At 36.6% G+C, this 21,892-nt stretch overlaps 1 protein-coding gene across 1 annotated transcript; it reads right to left on the bottom strand.

Moving 5' to 3' along the window:
• Nucleotides 1-87: 87 nt before the first annotated feature.
• On the bottom strand, nucleotides 88-10,361 carry LOC578188 (EARP-interacting protein homolog). The gene is made up of 9 exons (XM_030982806.1): nucleotides 10,231-10,361; nucleotides 8,016-8,099; nucleotides 7,574-7,706; nucleotides 5,805-5,970; nucleotides 5,250-5,349; nucleotides 4,318-4,454; nucleotides 2,968-3,135; nucleotides 1,725-1,904; nucleotides 88-328 (listed from the first exon to the last, which is right to left on the bottom strand). Exons 1-9 carry the CDS (start codon nucleotides 10,270-10,272, stop codon nucleotides 154-156), a joined length of 1,185 nt encoding a protein of 394 aa, XP_030838666.1. The 5' UTR covers nucleotides 10,273-10,361; the 3' UTR covers nucleotides 88-153.
• Nucleotides 10,362-21,892: the final 11,531 nt, after the last annotated feature.

Here is a 21,892-nt window from a genome sequence, read left to right as displayed (position 1 = left end):
TGTGACTTTTGAGTCGGAGAAGCTCAGAGAAGAATCTGGTGCCTATCTCATCTTGGTGCATTGTCGATAAATAACCAGAAGTCTTACCATAGCCAGCCCAACTAATGGTTCACTTCAGAACAAATGATCCATGTGACTTTGACTCAAGGAAGCTCAGAGAAGAATTTTGTACTTTTCAGCCCTTGGTACTCTGTTAATGACTAACCGACCATCGTAACTCAACGAGGCAAAGAGCCAAGGGTCGGCCGCAGACCACTCGGCCGCATACACGCTGTCCTCATGCTCTTCATAGGTTGCTATGACACCATCCTTCATGGCTTCTTTAGACCTGAAACAACAATAAGAAACATAAGCACACGTTACATATAATAATATGTCTTGTTTTACCCAGGGTAGCCTCATCAGTATTCATACTGTTCTCCCTGAGGGCCCTGCAATCATATTTTTACCCCGGTCATCGGATTCAGGCTTACCCGCACACAATGTATGCACATTTTCCCCTCCCTGGGGAGCATTCCAGCCAGTGCATCATTTTTACAAGCGCACACTTGCTAATCTAAGCACATTAGCTTTCGCATCCTACTGGGTACCCATCTAACATATTGATGGAAAAGAGTGGAGCGATCTATACACAGAGTTTGGCCAACCCGGTTCGAGTTGGACACAATATGGCGACTACTGCTTTGTTGGGCAAGCACAAAACAAAAGAATAATTGCCATGTTGTGACCCAGTGAAACCAAGTTGGCCAAACTCTGTGTATAGATGGCTCTAGAAAGGAGGAAGCGGAACTGTGAACTTGATAATAAACCAATCACAACATGACATTTCTTTATTTTAATTATCATTCTTTCAAACATAGATTAATATAAACTTTGCAATTAATGTTTCAGGAATACATAAATCAAAGTAACAACAACAACAAAAGTCTGTGAGAGGTACAGGTAAAGACCAGTAATGGAAATGCCCCAATTTCAAAAAAATGAAATGGAAGCTCTTTATTACCAATCATGTGAAAAAATGTTTTGCCTAATACATGATGATAAAATTTTTGACGGGAAACCGCCTAGTAATTGATATATTTGGTAAATTAGTTTATCTATTGGACTGTGAGAGATAAACGCACGTGTGCGTAGTCCCATATACAACTTTTTGTGTACAGTGCTCGTAACTTTACGAAGACTGGGCCAAATTTCTTATCATTTTGATGATTCCAGAACCTTGCAGTACACACCAATACTTATATGCTAGATGATCAACCTTTTCTGATCGATTCCACAACGTTTCTTTCACAATGCAATCGCATGACCATAACTGGCCTTTATCTTTAAATCAAAACATGCAATTCAGCTCAGGTTGTTGTACTTTACATACTAATAGAAAAGAGTAACCACCTTTTTTAGTAAGTTTATAATACAATTGCAACATGAATACAATCTCTCTATTTTGATTATCATTACACATATACTTTAAATACATTGCACCTAATTTTTAGAAAATACACAATATAAAACAAAACAAGGAAAAAGGCAAACAAACAAACAAACAAATAAAACAATTTAAGCAACCAGTTGATAGTTTTGAGCAGAATGCACACACATGTAAGTGGTAAACCTCAAATAAATTTTGCAATTCTGCCTATGTGGTCAATCATACACAGCAGACATCTTTTGTGTTGATTTTTTTCCTTTTACATTCTCACAATATCGATAATAAATCATCTTACCTGTTTTTCTCCTCGTTATCCATGATGTCGTCATCCTCCTCCTCGTCATCATCGTCTTCGTCCATGTGACCGAACGGTTCGGATGAGATAGATGCTGCGTTGGTTAGGATGACCCGACTATCGCTGCTTGAGCTCAGGACAAGCTGATCATGGAATTGGTTGTATCTTACGCTCCAAACCCTGAAACGAAGTAGGAGAGAGTCTTTATATATTAAAGGCATCGTTTAACAATGTTAAATCTGAGATGCATGGCCCTACATGTTATCAGTGTCTGTGATATGGTGCAATATTCACTATGAATATGACTGACAAAGAAAGCAGACAAAATATACAGTTCCTCAGGTAGACAAAGGAACATCCCTTCACTGCTATTATGTAAAAGTTTGTAGAACAGGTGTCACATGCATATTCACCTTTTTACATAATAGCAGTGAAGGGATGTTCCTCTGTCTACCTGAGGAACTGTATATTTTGTCCCCTTTCTTTGTCAGTCATGTTCATAGTGATTGAAGCCCTAAACAAATTGCGCTTCATAATGATCATGAAGTGCCTCAAAAAAACAAAATCTTTGAATGACTGGTTTGACCATACCTCATTTTCCACGATAGACTTAAGTGCTATAAAAACCGTCAGGAAAACGAAATATGAAATTTTGATTTCCAATCATTAATGTCTTGATAATCAGACAGGCGATCGGCTTGTAAAAGTCATGGGATTCCTGACTGACCTAAAGGTTTATAATTATGATTGCAGCATGAGCTAAATCCAGGATTTTGTTTCAGAATCTGAGCTAATGTTACAGAGTCACTTTAGTATATCAACAGGTGTGACTATTAGTATACATGTATTTCAAAAACAGTGCTCTTTCCCCTCCTTCTTTCCAGTCGGCGCTCTCTCTCTCTCTCTCTTACTGATTTACTTTTCTTGTTAGAATGAGGGCTGCACACATATCAAGCTTGTCAATCAAGTTATCCAGACGTAAATGTCGTGGGGAGGTGTGTGAGTAGATACTCGTTCATGGCCCTAAAACATAGACATATAATAAATTTTATCTCCCCAAAATCTATTGTATCTCCTTCAAAAAATTTATCTTCATAATTGAATAAGTTACAATTAAATTATATTACAGATAGAATTTCTCTTGGATACAATATTGTAGCACGAATGCAGATGCAAACACATATCTATAATTGATTGTAAGTTGGTATATATGTTACAGCGCCCACATACAACTACCACCTACCAGTGCGAATGGTCATTCTGGACCATGACGGGCCATTCGGTGTTGCGAACATCCCAGAACTTGACGCTGCAATCATCGCCGCAGGATGCCATGTAGTATTGCTTGTTCGGATTGAAGTCCAAATCCCGAACCAACTGGCCATGGGCATTCTCTATCATGTATGTTTGCCTGCAGTGGGTTTATAAGAGAAAGTTTTCATTATTAACAATAGTTTCTCTCTTTAGTAGCTTCTTCCTGATTCCATTTCCAAATTGTATTTATTAAAGAGTAATATTCATAGTCACTGTTATATTACTAGAAATGCTCAAAATTTTCATTTGCCATTGATTTGTAAAGTACTGAACCAAAAATTAATTATTTTCCAAGGACCGTTTCTGTGGAACACTCTTCCTCATTACATACAGGGTTCTGCTAATATAAATGTATATAAACGGAGGTATAAACAAATTCTTTTGGGTAAATTGCAATAATCGTTTGAATTCAAGACATTTTGTTTGTTTGTTGTTTTGATTTGTGTCTTTGTATAATGTTCAGTAACGAATATATATGTATTTCACACTTTTTATTATAAAAAGTGGGGCAACCTTTATATCAGGATTATGTTTCCTTTCAGGTTGCAACTTATTCAGTTTATTTTTATGTCCTTGTCCAATGTGTTTTTAATGTGTGTTTTATGTAATACATCTAATTGCTATATGTAATGTTTTTTGTACTGAATGAACTAAAATTGAATTGAATTGAATTGAAAAAGAGGAAAGAGTGAGGAAAGTGGTTGAGTATATATCCTCATAATGTTCAACTCGGTCAAGAAAAAGAACCAGCCTGCGTCCAAGTAAAGCTGGTGATAATGCTTTTCAGGCATCTGCACCATGACTGTAGAATGACCTGCCATGATCTGGCGCTCTGACATTTTACTCCTGGCTTTATTTCATCAAATGTTTTGAGTTAGGGATAGGGTTTCAACTGGGTTTTAGGTTAGGTTTAGGGTAAGCTTTAGGGTTAGATTTAGGGTAAGCTTTAGGGTTAGTGTTACATATAGTGTTTGATCCAGAGTTGAAGTTAGAAACTCAGTTAGTAAAATAGACTAATGCAGAGCAAATGTCAAAAACATCGTACATGTGTGTGTAATTGGGTTTTTACAGAGGTGTATCAATCAGATATGATTATTATTATATCTGCGGACCGACCTTTAACGTCATCTGGTCCATCCTAAAGACGTGACTCAGTTTCGAACCTGCATCCTTGGCTGAATCAGTTTGTAACTTCCATTATTTTCTGGATTACAGGGGCATGCGACAACCCTATGAAGTGATTTTTGAATGGATTTCAAAGGAAAAATAAATATCTTACTCCATAGATCTGAGATCCCACCCTCTAATGGTTGTATCATTGGCTGATGCAACCTGGGAGTTGTTATGATGCGGGTTCCATCGAAGAGAGGTGAACTTAGGATGACCTTTGCCCTCTAAGGTTGCTGAACTCGTCATCTGTAGGTAAGATACAATGTGTGATTTGCTTTTCTTTTCTTCTGATGTATATCAATCATCATCATCATATTATTATTCATCTTTATCCCGAATTTCAAAATTGCATTTTCACCAGGCCAATATGCTCATCACAAACCATCATGGACGGGCGCAAATTAGCAAATTGGCCCGCTTTTTCCCAAATAGCGGGATATTTTGGAAACAAGACCAAGATTTCTCAGGAATTTTCTCAACCAAATATCCCGCTAATTGCAACTGCGGGCTGATGGAGACGCAAATTAACTGGCTAATTTGCGATCGGGATGGTATAAATAGCGGGTCATTTGGCAAACTCAAGCTGATGAGGACAGGCCTACTGAGTGAGATGCGCTCTGTCTGTAAGGAGTTCCACCTATGTATTCTATATTCAAAATATGAGTTTTAAGTATTATTTCTACAAAAGATATTGTAAGATTTAATACACTCATAGAAAGCAACTAGTGAGTCGATTCGTCAACACACCTGCCCTCGCTCACCTAGAATAGGGCACACACAGAAAACCAAGTCCAACTTGTCTTTAGAGCACTGGATTTTATGTCATTTCAATATTTTTGTGTAACTTCCAAACAATTAACACACAGAACGCCAGGTACAGTTTTTGAGATTGATTTCATACATTCTAACTATGGACAAATGATTCTTTTCTTTTCAGTTGAGTGGTACACTTAAACAACTATCAGATCATTTTCCTTCCTCTTTTGTCCTGGCCTTAATCTACTGGACCAATGTAGTACTTGAAGTAAACGGGGGACTTACCCTAGCTCTGCTTCCACTGGCCTCTAGATCCCACACAAGAAACTTATTGTCCGTCAGAGACAGGATCCTGTTCCCATCTCCTTGAGGCTCCCATAATACACTGTATGGGAAAAAAGTTATGAGATATGAGGACAATCTCTATCAACCATACTCATGTTATATCAGTGTCTTCATACATACTTTTTGTATCAAACTGATGATCGCCTTGTTTAAAACATTGTATTAAAAAAAACCTTATCAATATCATCACCATTCTTCTTCTTCTAATCATCCTTATCATCCTTATCATCATCATCATCATCATCATCATCCTCATCCTCCTCATCATCATCATCCTCATCATCATCATCATCATTATCACCATCATCATCATCATCATCATCACCATCATCATCACCATCATCATCATCACCATCATCATCATCACCATCATCATCATCATCATCATCATCATCATCATCATCATCATCATCATCATCATCATCATCATCATCATCATCATCATCATCATCACTACCACTATCATCATCATCATCATATTGTACCAATGAATACCTCATAATGTTGCCCGCATCTGAGTTGTCCAGCCGACACAGCACCTCCAGGTTCTTTGCGTTGGATGATGCGTCGTCATGGAGACCCACATCCTGTATGTCTGGGTCCTCATCATCGCTTGGTAGTCTCCAGATGGCTGCCTGGCCCTGGAGTTTGTTGTCTACAACTGGAAAGAAAAATATCCATATTCAATCAAGCGTTTCTGAAGCCCAGCTGACCGTCACCCTTCCTTAGAATCCTTAGCGGGGGTGTAGCATGACGGGACTATGTGTCTCTCCCGTAGCCTGACCCGGGGCCAATCAGGTATAACACGACTACGGACGACGCTACCACAGTATTCACATGCTTGCAACATATGCGAAACCAAAGTGTGAGGAGAACTTTGGTCTGTTTAGCAAACACTAGCGCGCTGACCGTTAATCAAGTCCATTCATTTACGTGCAGTTGTTCAAAAGAACCAGTATTTGCCATGCTACACCCCCTTCAAAGTCATTGTTTAACAACGTTTCCAGTTTTACTAATCTGAGATGCATAGCCCTACGTGTTATCAGTGTCTGTGATAGGATGTAATATTGAAGCCCTAAAAAAAAATTGCCCTTCAAAATGATCATGAAGTACTTCAAAAAAGTTAAAATCTTCAAGTGACCAGTTTTACCAAACACATTTTTCTCAATAGCCTGTAGTGTTATAAAAAACAGTTAGGATAACGTTATTTCAAAATTTGGAATTCCAATCATAAAAATCTTGTGTAGAGTGAGGGTGATACTACTGGCACTTTTTAGGCATGTTGAGCATTACAACACATCTCATTATTGTGTTATAATTGTGACAACACTACGCATAAAATTTTACAGGGATGAATAGTAAGTATTATAAGACGATGAAGCGGATCCTGATCAAATTATTGGTTTAGTTGCTGAAAATGGAGTACCAGCATAGACGTAGACGAAAATAGATCTGGTAGTCAGGGTGTCTGATCGCGCACCCGATGTTGTGTGCTGAAATTCTTCCCATAGAGATTGCACGCAATGCAGTCTCTATGCAGTCTACGTGCATTGCGCGACCATGCAAAAAAAGTCAAGTTTTTTTTTTTCAATTCGAGATTCAAACCTTTATCCGTTGTGATCCTGAAGGTGATACTCAATAAGTGAGGTGTCATATGAAAGCGCAGGTTCTTCTCCATATTTCCCACAGGGCCGGCCCACCCCCAAAATTGTAAAAATATATTGCTTAGACTAGAATCTAGATCTAGTCTACTCTCAAAGATACACTCATAAAAAACAACCGTGCAGATAAACTAGAGAAAGGCCAAGGTGGTGTCATTAGTTGACTCTTTTGTTTTTGGCATATAAAAGTATTAATGACTGCTTTAATATTCGAGAAATAGTTGTTTTTATACGCTCTCGGGAAGGTTACAATTGGGCTATTGCCCTCGGCACGCCTCGGGCAATAGCACAATTCTAACCTTCCCTTGAGCGTATAAAAACAACTATTTCTCTCAAAGCAGTCATTAATACTATACTAATGACCAGTCATGAGTAAAATCATCTTATAAAACATCATCTTATAAAACAAATAATACACAGCAGTGAGGGCATTAGTAATAATTACCAACACTCGGCACCTTCGAAACAGTCCGAACACCCCCGGCTTGTTAGACTGTTCCAAAGGTACCTTGTGTGGGTAATTCTTACTAATGCCCTCACTGCTGTGTATTACTTGTCTAATATTAGAGCAGACATCTTTTTAAAAAAGGTATCTGGAGTTACTTTTGTTGAAGCATGTTGATAGGACATCTTTGTCTCCTGGGCTTGAACCAATGTGCCATATCTCTCCATCTTTGTGAAAGAACACCGTTTTGTTGAGAGCATTATTATCCTCGTCAAAGTCCAGCACATGCACCTGTAGTATGGATGAACAAACATAAGATAAATTATCTTAACGGTTGAAGTGATACCCCGCTGAACATGTAACCAACCAAAAAAATCTCAAAAACAAATTTAAGTTCTATCTATAAGCCAACAAACAATGAAAAATGTATGACTGTGACATTACTAGCCTCATTTTGTATTGTAATTGTTAATAAGAGTTATGTTCTCTTGCTAAATTATATTATTATTCAGACAAAGATACCCAATCCCTTTAACCAATGGATCCATGAGTGTATTACTATTAATAAATTTAAAACATTGTCTTGAATGTTAGACTTACCTGATTGTCATATTTGAGGGACTGTGTTCCAACTAGAAAGCGGATAGCATCTGTCTCAGCAACCTGGGCTGTCAAGCTTCGAGCCTGTATAACGTAGGGAAAATCTTGATGTAACATTTAGCGAGAGGAAATTTTGACTATTTAGAAAGTCTTAATCTTATCTCTATTAAATAGGGATAAGATTAAGACTTTCTAAATATTTTTTTTTAAACTATAAATGTGGAGCAATGTAAAGCAAATTTCTAGTAGTTGGCAACTTTTTTTTTCTTTTTTTCTGATTGCTACATGTACATTGGCAAGTTGAGATGATTGGTTGACAGCTTCTTCTTCTCCTTTTCCTCTCCTTCTCTCTCTTCTTCTCTTTCTCTTCTTACTTCTCCTCTTTTTCTTTTCCTCTTCTTACTTCTCCTCTTTCTTCTTTTCCTCAAACTCCTTCTTCTTCTTCTTCTTCTGCTTCTTCTAGTTCTTAATCTTGTTCTTCTTTTTCTTTTCCTATGTTGTAATTTGAGATCAGCAGTAAATTCTGGTACTATGAATCTCGCACTCATAGTAATTTTGTGTGTAGGGAAACTTTTTAAGACACCCTCCATTAATTATCAAAATTTTAAAACACCAAAGTGCTGCACAAAACTCACCAGAATTCACTCATAATCAGCACTTTAGTGACAATTTATGACACCTACATACCAGGAAAAAGATAATTAGTTCGACTCACCGATGCTAGACAAATACTTTAAAAATCTGTTGTCAATCCTGGCGAAGAGCCACTTCATTCATTTTTATTGTGAACCGTGAATTGTGTAGTTTCAGCTAATGATTGATCAAAGCAAAATCCACCGCAAAAAAAACTTGATTCTACTGTCCGTTGTGCGCCCGTAAATGTACAGGTTTTTACGTATGCGCAAATGGTAAGGTATCATATGGATCAAGTTTTTTACAACCAAATTTATGTACTATCAATTTTACACAGAGATTCAGCGTGCGCGTTGGCCAAGAAATAAACACAATGAATACGAAGCGATTAATGAGTGAATGAGCGAATTCTGATGAGTTTTGTCTTTTGAACAGTAGGGGCGCTGGTCCAAGAATGAGGATCATCTTCTTTCAAACCAGAGAGGCATGGGGGAAATGGAGAAAAGGGGAGAGAGAGAGAGAGAGAGAGAAGATGAAGTACAGTTAACCCTGAGTATACAGACCAACCGAGGCAGAAACAGAATATCCTCATAAATGCGGACAAAATGCGTCCTCAAAAATAAGAATTATCTGCATTTTCGTGGATGTTTTTTTTCATCGGCGCTCTGGGGGTTTCTGGTTACCGAACCATCTGCTGGCGATACGAAATATGGATTCAGCGTAAGAAAATGACCCTAGTTCACCATCTACTTTCATGGGTTATCCGTCTTCCCTAGGATTTATCGCTCATAATGTGAAAGTCTCTGTACAAAGTCAATTTAAATGCATTACCATTAGGAAAATCAACACGGAATCCATTTTTCGCATCGCCAACGCACTGATAAAAAATATGAAACGTCTGCGAAAATGCGGAAGATCCACAATTTTGGGGATGCATTGGTCCAAGTTTACGAAGACGATCCTATTTTTTGCAGAAGATCCTTATTCTCAGACCAGCACCCCTTTTGTTCAACAGTGGTGTTTGAAACTGTTGAGAATCAATAAAATAGAGGTCGTCTGAACAGTATTTCCTTCAAAAATTATACCAATGGCAATGCCTCCTTGAATTGAGAGATAGTTTATGGCATGACATAGGCCCATCCATAGCCGTACATAAGTTTAGTCACTCATAAATTACTCTACAGGCGCAGGCATCTGTGATAATCGTAGTCTTGCAAGTTGCAGACGCGACATTCACAATACAGAAAGATTTCCTTTTGCGACAGCCACCACCTAAAATTACACACACATTACTGTACATGCACGCACATGGTAACCATTAGGGTTAGTGATTGGGTTAAATGAAGGAATCTACATTATTTATAACCCTATCACTAACCCTAATGCCAACCTTTTTTTTTTCTTCAACTTGGGTGGGAGGCTGTCGTGAAAGAAATCTTTCCCACAACACAGAAATAAATGTATGGGACAATGGTATACAAATGACCTGGACTCTGGCCTCTGGAGCTTTTTTTTATTCAGATATTTACAAATCAATCGTTATTACTTCTTATTACCACAGGATCTAGCTTAGGTTACTCACTTGAAACTCCAATCCGTAAATAACTGGTGCCTCGTCATCCATTACTCGTTAATTAGGTAGTAACGCCAAAATCAGTGCCCCAAAAATAACTAGACTGTCCAATCACGTGACCTGCATCTGATGTCTAATTTTCAGACTCTACCAATGTTTGGACTGCGAACTCGGGCTGCAGATTTCAGAAATGGTCCTAAATCTTGTATTAACCTCTTCCTATATCGGGAAATAGATAACTTTAATAATTTAAGAAAAGCAATGGAATTCTATAGACAAAACGATAAAGTAGAGCGAAATTATTAAAAAAAACGAAGGAAAAAAAAAAAAAAGACTGTAGACTAGTACAAAGAAGTGGGCGTGGTCCCCGTGGTCTCTCTCTCTCTCTCTCTCTCTCTCTCTCTCTCTGTCTCCCTGAGCTGAGGAGTTTATGCAGTAGCCCACCAGAACCAGAATTAACCTCTCTCTCTCTCTTGCTCTACCCTCTCTTCCTGTCTCTCTCTCTCTCTCTCTCTCTCTCTCTCTCTCTCTCTCTCTCTCTCTCTCTCTCCTTGTCTCCCTTCGTTAATTAGAAGGACTTGATTTGCCTTCGTTTTTGAGAAATGTCTAGTAGTGTAACATTAACCGATTCAACTCACCTTTATTAATTTAGAAAGTCGTCACTCCTGTTATGATAATTACTGAACTCCGAGTAAAAAAGTTAATGATAATAATTATTCACCAAATGACTGGACGTAAAACACGAAACATATTGTTCCGTGTAATGTTTTTTTTTTTTTTTTTTTTTTTTTTTTCCCCTTCCACAGGGATCCTTTATTGAATAATATCGTTCACATTATACAAGAATTGGTTTTTACATGCAGAAATTCAAAATAATATTCCTGGCCATTCAAAATATGATAAGAACATACATTTATAGATACCGGTATCAGTTACAAATTGAAGTTCACTATTTAAAATAAATATCACAGATTTAGTTGGCAAAATGATTTTAGAAGAAATAAACAATCAGAAACACTTTGCAAAAAGTAACCACTTTTCACAAATTTCTGTTCTTTCAGATTTGTTTTACATATATACTTTTCCATGTTATAATAACACTTTATCGCTGATATTATGTTTTCAAAAACTGGCAAACACTGTTTACATTTGGCTGCAAAAATTTCTTTCCTGACTATAATCATAATACAGTTGAGGGCACTGTTATTATTACCGTGAAACCCAAACAACTTATTTTGATTTCTAAACTTAATAAGTACATTATTACGAGACAACCAATACTCGAGTTTAGACCATATTTCGGTTGTATGAATACAGTAACAAAATATATGTATAATCGTTTCTACACTGTTATTACAGAATGTACATAAGTTATCTGTAACTAATTTAAATCTTAACAAAGCATCTTTCATATAAAGAATTCTATTCAGTAACTTGAACTGAAACCACCTCATGTTAACATCGACAGTTGAATTAAAGGGAAGAAAATAATACGAACTCCATACAATATTGTCAAGGTCAAACTCCTGTTTCCACTTAGTAAGGCTCTTACATTCCTTTATATTATGTTTCAATAAAGAACGGTATATATGTGCACAACCTTTTTCCACTTTTATTATTAATAACAATGCTTCCGGGATGATACATGTAGGTTCAATGACCTTTGGTATGACATTTTTATTAAAACCAAATCGAATATAGCATTACAAAAGCCATAATATTGAAGCAAGTTTACATGTACATTATATTTATGTTGAAAATCAAAGTATGAGAGAAATGATCCATATGTTTTTAAAACATCGTTAACAAAACGTACCCCCTTAGCGCACCAAGACTTATGATAAATTACGTTATCATTAACTTTTATTTTAGGGTTATTCCAAAGGGGTTGACATGCAATATCATTTACAGTGAATTGAGTAAGGTCTGAAAAGGCTGATAATACTTCTTCCCAAAATGGGTTTCGTATTGTAGTGTAATATTCAGCCCCCATGAATAACTGAAGAGATGTATACGGTGGAGGTAAGAATAATTGGAACATATGAAGAGAGAAACTTTCAGAACAAATAATCTTCTTATCCATGATATCTTCAGTGATTTACAATGCATACAAAGGTCAGTTACTTTAACTCCGCCTTCATTGTACAATTGACCCATTTGTTTCCTACTTATTTTATCACGTTTGCCATGCCATATAAATTCAAAAAAACGTCGATCGATATCCTTCATAATTTCTAATTTTGGTTCAGGAAGAGATAAAAATAGGTAGTTCAATTTGGGTATAAATAAAGATTTTACTATGGTAACTCTTCCTAAGGGAGTCAATGTTCTTTTCAACCATATCGTCATCTGACGGTTTATCTCTTGAACCTTTTCTTGATAGTTGTGATTAACCATTTCTGATAATTTAACTGAAAAGTCTATGCCCAAGTACCTAAAATATCCCTCAGATATCCAATTAAGTTTGTACTCGTGTAAAATCTCTTTTTTGAAAGTTCTGTTCTTCCCAATCCATATCACTTGAGTTTTAGTCGAGTTGACTTTGAGATTGGACATATTTGCAAAGTCATTAAGTATTGTAAGGGCACATTGTAAATCCTGCATTGAACCGTTGAGTGTCAAAAGGGTATCGTCTGCATATTGCAACAGTTTAAGCGTTTTTCCATTCATATGCAATCCGTCCAAAGAATGTGAGTGTCGTATTAGGATCCCAAGTATCTCACTGACTAACAAAAAGAGGTTCCGTGTAATGTTGATAAATATTATAGGACTAAACCCACTTATATTTTGTGGTTACGTCTAAAATGGAGGGTGATTTCTTTTTAAAACCGTTATACAAGTGATACATAATTTAAAGGCACACTGCCATACTTGTAGCTACTTGCTCCCTCTATATAGAAAACTTCCACAATCGGTGCCTGTTGGTCCCCCATGATCCTCTTTTTCTTATGTTAAATGAGAGCTGAGTTAATGAGATAGCCACCTGTCACAGTGACCTCGATGGCTCTCTGTGTGGTCTAATCCCTTCTGGCCCAGTAGTGGTGACGGTCTTTAAAGCATAATAAATACAAGATGTAAGAATAAATGTCAAAGGCTTCACACACACCATGCCCAATTCTATGTTTTGTTTGTTTACTGTTAATCCATGCTTATCGTCAGATCTCAATCCTTATAGTTATCGGGGGTTTTCTGTTTTGTTAAGGACCAAACATTGATTAGTTTGTTATTGCCATGGCTACTAATACCATGATATCACATCAACGAAGATGAAAAGTAAAATTGAATAATATAGACATGTCTGAATCTCATAAATTGGACCACAAAATCATCGATCAGTATATTTCATAAATCCCTATATCTGATATTTAACAAAAATATTTATCACAACCGTCAAATGTTCTCCATTCAATTAAGCGAAATGAATGATAACACGGGCAAATAGCTTTAATTGCAGCTGAGGATTTTATTATTCTTTGATCGTAACGTGGTGCTTATTGCTAAGATTTGCAGAGCTGATAAAAGTAATTAAAAAAAAATAGAATATTAGATCTTTATTGTTAACACTTTATCAGAATATGTTGGAACATATTAGCATGCGTTTTCATTCTATTTTGGAAAGGGTAGTACGAAGGAAAATAACCCATTAAATATGCAAAATGACATACTGGTACCAAATAAAAGGAAAGTGTTTCACACATCAAACCTAAAAGCGGACTTTGGAATACAGGTAATATTAGAATATAACTTTAACGTTTATAAGATACATACAAACAAATATACGAAAAACAGGAGGATGATAAATTAAATCACTTTTTACTTTACATAGTATTGAAAATGCGGTTCAGAATTTATGAACGTCGTAGTTAAGAATGCAAATTAATGGAACAAGTTTGATTTAATTTCGTAGAATTGATCAATAAATCTCAATATCATTAACAATATCACATGAATTCTATTTTTAAAAAGGCCTATGTAACGTTGAGGTAAAAGTGATCACATAACATTTAAACTCAGTTGGTCATGGGTCAACCAATGTAAACATCTGTCTGGTCCACCAAACGCTTACGTTAGATATACACTTGATTCGTCTCATCTGATCATAATTTATGCATTATGTAATGAGCATTTCCAACGACGTGCATGCAAGCAATTTCGAGAAATTTGTAATTCGAATTAAATCTTAGTTAGCTTATATTGTGTGTAATACTAGAATATAAGAATATTTCTATCTTGTCTATCTTTTATTTTGATGGTTCTTCTATGATTATAAACACAACGATATAGTTTCGCATATATATATATATATATATATATATATATATATATATATATATATATATTATGTATTTATACAATGTATTCTTGTGAATTTGGATGAATAAAAAGAATTGAATTGAATTGAATTGTACTGTACCTGAATTTGTCCCAAAATTTTAACCAGCCAATGTTTACTTATTTCTAGCATGAAATCGTTTTACATTTCTTGTATTTGTTATTTTGTTACGCGTGATGATAGCTTAAAGTTAAAGCAGTAATGTAAAGATTGAAAAACCAGTGAAGATAAAGATACATTTTCATCTTGTCAATATTTACATAACATGCCGCAATCAGCGATAGTTTTCAAAAGAATCTTCTTTAACTTTTAACAAGAATAAGTGCTTTACAATCTGAATTTCCTTTTTTATATGTTTTAAGGATTTAGTGACTGCAAATATACTCGTTTGCTGTAAATAAGGGGGGAGGGTGGTGATTCTTTAATCCCAGAGCAGTTATGTGCTTCTTCTTTTTTTTTTGTATAACGATCCGACATTGGCTCCGGCGATATTTTCTCGGGGTTTTATTCATCATAGATAATTATGAGTTCGATATTGGGGATGGAGATGGGGTTATGGTTAGGTGGCCTACATAATAGGCCTACACGAATAGTATTTATTCCAAGGGTTGCGGGTTTGAATCCCAGCCCGGTAATAACCTCCTTTGGCAAGACATTAATCTACTTTTGCCACCCTTTACCCAGGTGAAGATGTGTAACCCGTTAGGCCAGAGCGCTACATATTTGGCCGCCATCTATGATGCATGATGACCGTTGGAGCGCCAGGGGCATGACGGAAACGTGCGCTATGATTATTATAATAAAGCCACATTATCATTATTTGGGTTTATAATACATAGGGAATTGACCGCAAAGCTGATGTCGTACAACCATGACTTCCTCATCAGTCTATATATTCGTTCAGTCATCGGTGCAGAGGTGTGGTGGTTATTTTACCTGACTACTAACTGTTTGTTAGTAAGCAACCAGATCGAGGACCACGGTTTTAGGTCCTCTCCGAGGGTGTTGGGAATCATTTTTGAATTCTCAACACCGACCTTTCCGTCGACTTTCCTTCGGAAATTGCCTGGCAGTACCAGTTTCTAGTATGCCTTCTTCTTGCAAGGAAATGCTTGTTGTTCTTGGGTTTTTAAGGATGTTCGATATGAAAAAAGTTCCGCTGTTGCTCTCTTAAGTAGCGTAGGTGTTCACAGAGTACGGGATGTCCTTCTCCCCCCTTCATATCATCATCATCATCATCATTATCATTATCTTCATCATCAGTATCATTAACATCATCATCATCATCATCATTATCATCATCATCATCATCATCATTATCATCATCATCATCATCATCTTCATCATCATCATCGTCGTCGTCTTCAATTTAGAAATACAATCTAGTGGGTAATGGTGGAGTGTCTAATTTTTGTTCATCTTGGAACTTGCAATCATCCACCTCCTTGACTAATTCATCATACAATGCCGCCACGCTTACACTGGCTTTGGCACGTGGCACCGCCACCCTTACACTGGCATTGGTACTTGGCGTCGCCACCCTTACACTGGCGTTGGTACGTGGCGCCGCCACCGGTGGTCGTAAATCGATGGGGGCGGATGCGGGCGGTGGCGATGTCGGTAAGTCGGCTGCAGCGGCAGGATTCCTTTCGGGACCACGATATTGACTACGCTTGGAGCTGCGACGCCGTCTGAAGATATAGTCGGAGTAAGGTCGTGGTATGACTGGCGTCTGTCGTCTGTCTTCCCAATTTCTCCTGCCCACTATGTTGAATCCTCTGAATATACAATAACAACATCAACTAAAAAATCAACAAAAAATCAACAACAAAAAACAGAAAACAAAAAAACAAGATCAAAATTTTCATGACTACAGAATAAAATGGATGAAACGGCATACGTAAAAAAAATTAACATACTAGAGTAATCTTGAAAAACCAGCAACACTCGTGACTTGTTCACGAAGTGTCACGATGAGTATAAAGGTATTTTCGAGCACATAATATTGCGGGAACTTCCAAGCTATTTTTAAATCTTGTTAAGATCGTGAAAGTAGACAAGGAACACTATCTTCTAAATAATTGCCTGATGTCTATTAGTTGATCGAATTAAGATTGTGTCCTGTTTTAATTTATTTCCTAATCATAAATCGTCAATTCCATTTATTCTTGTGAACGAATTTTCTTTGGTATTTTGATTTGTCACATAATGTTCGCCTTGTAAGCATTTCATTCATGTGAACATTGTTTTACTTTTATTAACTGTTGTGGAAAACAATATAAACTTATGAAAGTCCGAACTACATGTATTACCGGAGTTCCCGATCTCGTTATCAATTTAAGATCGTGAGAGTAAACAAGTGAAGTATTATTAACGCTCATCGATTAGTAGATGTACTTATGTCCTCGTTACAACAGAGAATTGACTAACTTATTTTATCCAGTCTTTAGTAATAACAATAATAGTACACCATATTTATTAGGCGCTTAATACTGGTGTCTCTAAGCGCACCATAGTCTTACTAAAACAATATTTACCAAAACTTATAATAAACACACAACTTATACATTTGTTCTTTATTCAATAAATCATGCATATATAGTAATAAAAAGTACGTGCTAGAAATATGATTGGAGGGACATCCAAGCTCGATATAAATCGTGTTAAGATCATGAAAGTAGACAAGCAGCATACGGTCTGAATCAATGCTCGATGACTATTCATGCTATATCTTTGTATCTTCATAACTTAAGTAGAAACAAACAAGAGTTTGAGCATGCTTTTCTTACGAAAACGAAAGTATTTAAAGTTGGCACGATTGATGAATTATGATAATTACATCCTAATGAACTTTTGAGAGGGCAATTTAGATCAGTTATATCGATAAAGCTCTTCAAATGCTATATAGTTTACATCCGTAGATGGTATGTGATTGGACGCAACCAGAGACTGTCCAAATATATCACAGTTGGAGAAGAATATAATACAGAAAAAATGTCTCTATCTTTAGTAACACAACGTATCCTCTCGACAGGGTTAGTTGGCCCTGAAAAGGACCCACTCATTCTCTATGGTGGCGTCATCAGGATGAATTCAGATGGTTTATGGTTGGTTAGCTAAAGCAAAATGAATATATAAACATCTATCCTCAAGATGATATTTACAACATATCGCAACGCCGAGATGGAGAATGAGTGGGCTCTTTTCAGGGCCAGCTACTGTCGAAAGAATATGTGGTGTTACTGCAAACCTTGCCCAAACCTATCCTCACCATGAAGGCCTTCCAAGATTACGAATACTATATTGTTGTAAAATAAAATGCAAATGGATTACAACCTCCTTCTTATCATTTAGCAAGAATAAAAATGACCAATGGTCTTCATGAGAAAGCTGAGTTCTGGTAGAGCCTGATGAAAAAGAATATCACAGAAGAAGAAGAAGAAGAAGAAGAAGAAGAAGAAGAAGAAGAAGAAGAAGAAGAAGAAGAAGAAGAAGAAGAAGAAGAAGAAGAATATGAAGAAGAATAAGAAGAAGAAGAAGAAGAAGAAGAAGAAGAAGAAGAGGAAGGAGAAGAAGAAGAGGTAGAAAGAGATGAAAAAGAAGAAGAGGATAAAGAAGAAGAGGAAGAAGAAATGAAAAGAAGAATAGAAATAAAATGAACACGAAAAAGCAAAAAAGGAGGGGGAAAAGAAGATGAAGAAGAAGAAACAGAAGAGAAAGAAGAAGAAGAAGAGGAAGACGGAGAAGAAGAAGAGTAAGAAGAAGACGAAGAAGTAGACGTATTGGACTTCGCCCATGCATTGTCGGAGTATCAAACAAGCGTAGGGCTATACCAACTTAATTGAATCTTTTGCTACAACGTATCAAAGAATTACACTGTCTGTGATATGTAATATCATTCTAATATGTAATATTAATTTGTGATTTAATTACTAACCTCCAGATCACGGTAAGGACGGTTATACATATAGTGATGGTAACTATTACACCTCCCATGGTAATCCAGATCACATTCCATGTCCACTTTCCGCTTTCAAGAGACCCGTCATCTGACAAAATTAGAGAAAATCGACACATTTGTTCTGCAAAAATAATGATGACATAAATTAAATCACGTAAATTATAGGACAAAGTCAAATAAATACACATTTCCCGCACGAATCATAAGTGGAATATGAGAAAACAACAAACTGAACATGACATTGATTTAATTTAGATAGGGCTTATATTGTTTTTAGAACACCAAGAATGAGGGGAAGAGAAATACCTACCACAATCAGCTGAGAGATCGGCATCAAGGTTAACTGAAATCGAAAATAAAAATAAGTAGAACATTGGACATGTATATCTTGTCTTTAGATAGTACCAGCTTGATATGAGAGTGAGATTTATGTGTGAACGTTTGTACTTCTTAGATATTATCATGATGTGCAAAGTATCATTAAGCCTTTGTATTGATCTACATCAAAGTGCACCTCCATTCTCTTTAAGATTTTAAAATGAGTTGCCCACGACCTTTGACATATTTAACTCGAGGCCAGTGCAATGACTCTTAAAGCCGATTTCGATAGTTTTATAAACCCACTGTTGGTTTATTTCAAAGTCTAAGAGGAAAAGGACACTCATAACGTCAACGTAAAAAGGGCAATTGGCAAGGGAAAAAGGGGCACTTCTCGCACCTGAAAAGGGGCACTCAACAGAGTTGAAAAGAGAGCTCTTATGAGAATGGAAAAGGGGCACTTATTATTAAGTAAAATGGTCAAGGTTGCAGTAGGGTTTTGAGGTTAGGTTTATATAGGGTTAGGGTGATATAGCTTGTAGCATTGGGTCCAAGGGTGAAGTTAGGAATTCTGCTAGTACAGAAAACCGTCTAAGGTCATGGCGGAGCTGCGATTGTCGCAAGAGCATATATGGCGTAAATTAATATTTTAATGAAATATGATACTCTGTTTTAATAAATGAAATTGAATTAAATTATTTTCAGAAGAAGAAAACAAGTACTTTTGTAGATGGACGTCCAAGACGAACCGCCACAAAACTGCTGAATGTCACCAGTGCATGGTATACCACAGAAGTCGTCCTTCACGCGTGCAGCTTCGTTGCAGTTCAGGCAAGAACACACGCATTCTGTCTCATTAAAAATTCCAGCCCACGGGTATCCGATTTTATAACACAGTCCTGTGCAGTTATCCGGTGTGTAGTTTGAAATTGGTGACGCTTCATAGTCGGGACTCATGCTTTCTCTATTATCAATGCACGTAGCTTTGTAGCAACCCGAAAAGTTTCCATCTGGCATTTAAGAGAGATAATAATTCAAGTTTCAAGTTTCAAGTTTATTTATTTCCACTTTATCGAATATAACATACTTGGACATAATGTAGCCTATATGGAAATATTTATAACTAAACATACAATATAGAAACATAATGTACATGGTTATAGTTATGACAAAAGATACAATCATAACTTATGACAAAAGTATGATAAATACATTGAAAACAGCGAAATAAAGTGGGGAATCTACTAAAAAAAAAAAAGCTCGTATTATGTAGGTCCCAGTTAATAGCTTTGAATATCAATTAGGATATAAATGAATAGTTGAAATACGTTTTGTTTTTCATGAATGAAATGTACCTGAAACAAATGCAAATGCGAAAATGGTATATGGGCCTATATATTATGCAGTGACATAGCTACATGCAGGGAACATAAAGGGGGCGTGAGGGGGAGATTGAGGGGGAGGGGGCACGTCTTGGACCCTTGACAACATCCCACACACTCCCCCTTATCAATAGCTTTGTAAATTCGCAATTAAGGTTCTGTGCTCCCCCCACCCCTGCCCCATCGTCAACCAATGCAGTGCCCGGTAAATATGTCAGAGGTACAACAAAAGTCAGAGGTCATAAAGTGTCAGAAATGTCAGAGGTAAGAATGTCAAATGTAAAAATTGGCATAGGTAAAAGAGCCAGAGGTTAAAAAAAAAATACAGAAGTGTAAATGCCAGAGGTATGAATGTCAGATGTTAAACAAAAAGGTTAGAGGTGAAAAATGTCAGAGGTAATAAAATGACAGAGGTAAAACAAATCTGAGGTAAAAATGTCAGAGGTAAAACTGTCAGAGGTAAAAAATGTCAGAGGTGAAAATTTCAGAGGTAAAATTTTCAGAGGTGAAATGCCAGAGGTAATAAAATGACAGAGGTAAAAATGTCAGAGGTAACAAAATGTCAGAGGTAAAACAAATCTGAGGTAAAAATGTCAGAGGTAAAACTGTCAGAGGTAAAAAATGTCAGAGGTGAAAATTTCAGAGGTAAAATTTTCAGAGGTGAAATGCCAGAGGTAAAAATGTCAGAGGTAAAAATAGGTCAGAGGTAAAAGTTTTAGAGGTGAAAATGTCAGAGGTAAAAATGCCAGGGTTAAAAATTTCAGAGGTGAAAATAGGTCAGAGGTAATCAAATGCCAGAGGTAAAACAAGAACTTAAGCTTGAGAAAACACTATCCTGCATATTTAAAAGGAAAACAAATAAGAATACATTAATAGATACATAAATTATTGTCAGTTAATATTCAGAAATGACTTACATTTAAATCCGCCCTCAGGACTTCCTGCATGACATCCAGTCAACATTTCACCAACTAACGAAAATCCAAGAAGAAAGGCACAATAATACAACCCCACGTTCATCCTGATTTGTATACACTATTTAATACAGGTTAGATATATGAAGAACTTGCTAAAAATTTGTTTATTAGGGTGTAAAAACGGCTCTATGCATGAATTGATGGAGTTTTAATAGAGAGGAGATTATAACGTTGGGGGAAAGCCTCGAGACCAAAATAAAGGCTCAGTGGAGCAAAGTGCCCGCCGGCATGGGACACAAGAGACGGCATCAGAAGGTAGTGAAAAGGTTCAAATCAGTCCGATTCGCGAGTTTGTAGATCGCCAAAGTTTAACATGATCATAATTATATCCGTTTGGTAAAAGTTCATCTCAATCGAATACGATAATTTGTAGTTCGCTAAAAATCCAGTTGCCTATCAAAAGCGCTGGTGAGACTGAAACATACCGTCAGTGCTTCACTTAGGGGAAGACTGGAGTAGCTAATGTGTTGTAAGCAATGTGTCGTAAGCAAACTGTATGTACGTTGGGGTGATTGAGCTCACTGAAGTCTCTGTCCTCCGTAACCCTAAAAGAGAGTGTAGGCCCAATCTTGTCAGAACTCTACAGAACATCAACACAAACAAGTTTAACTGTTGGTTATCTGGAAGACACTGTACCATTAGTAATTAGGGCCTCTGGTGAATACCAAGAAGAAACAACGGCGTATCCAGAATTCTATAA

The sequence above is a fragment of the Strongylocentrotus purpuratus genome, unplaced genomic scaffold, assembly GCF_000002235.5.
Source record: "Strongylocentrotus purpuratus isolate Spur 01 unplaced genomic scaffold, Spur_5.0 spur5_scaffold_13, whole genome shotgun sequence".
Lineage (NCBI taxonomy): Eukaryota > Metazoa > Echinodermata > Echinoidea > Camarodonta > Strongylocentrotidae > Strongylocentrotus > Strongylocentrotus purpuratus.
Note: the sequence above shows the minus strand (reverse complement) of the source record. Positions and strands in the feature narration are given on the sequence as shown.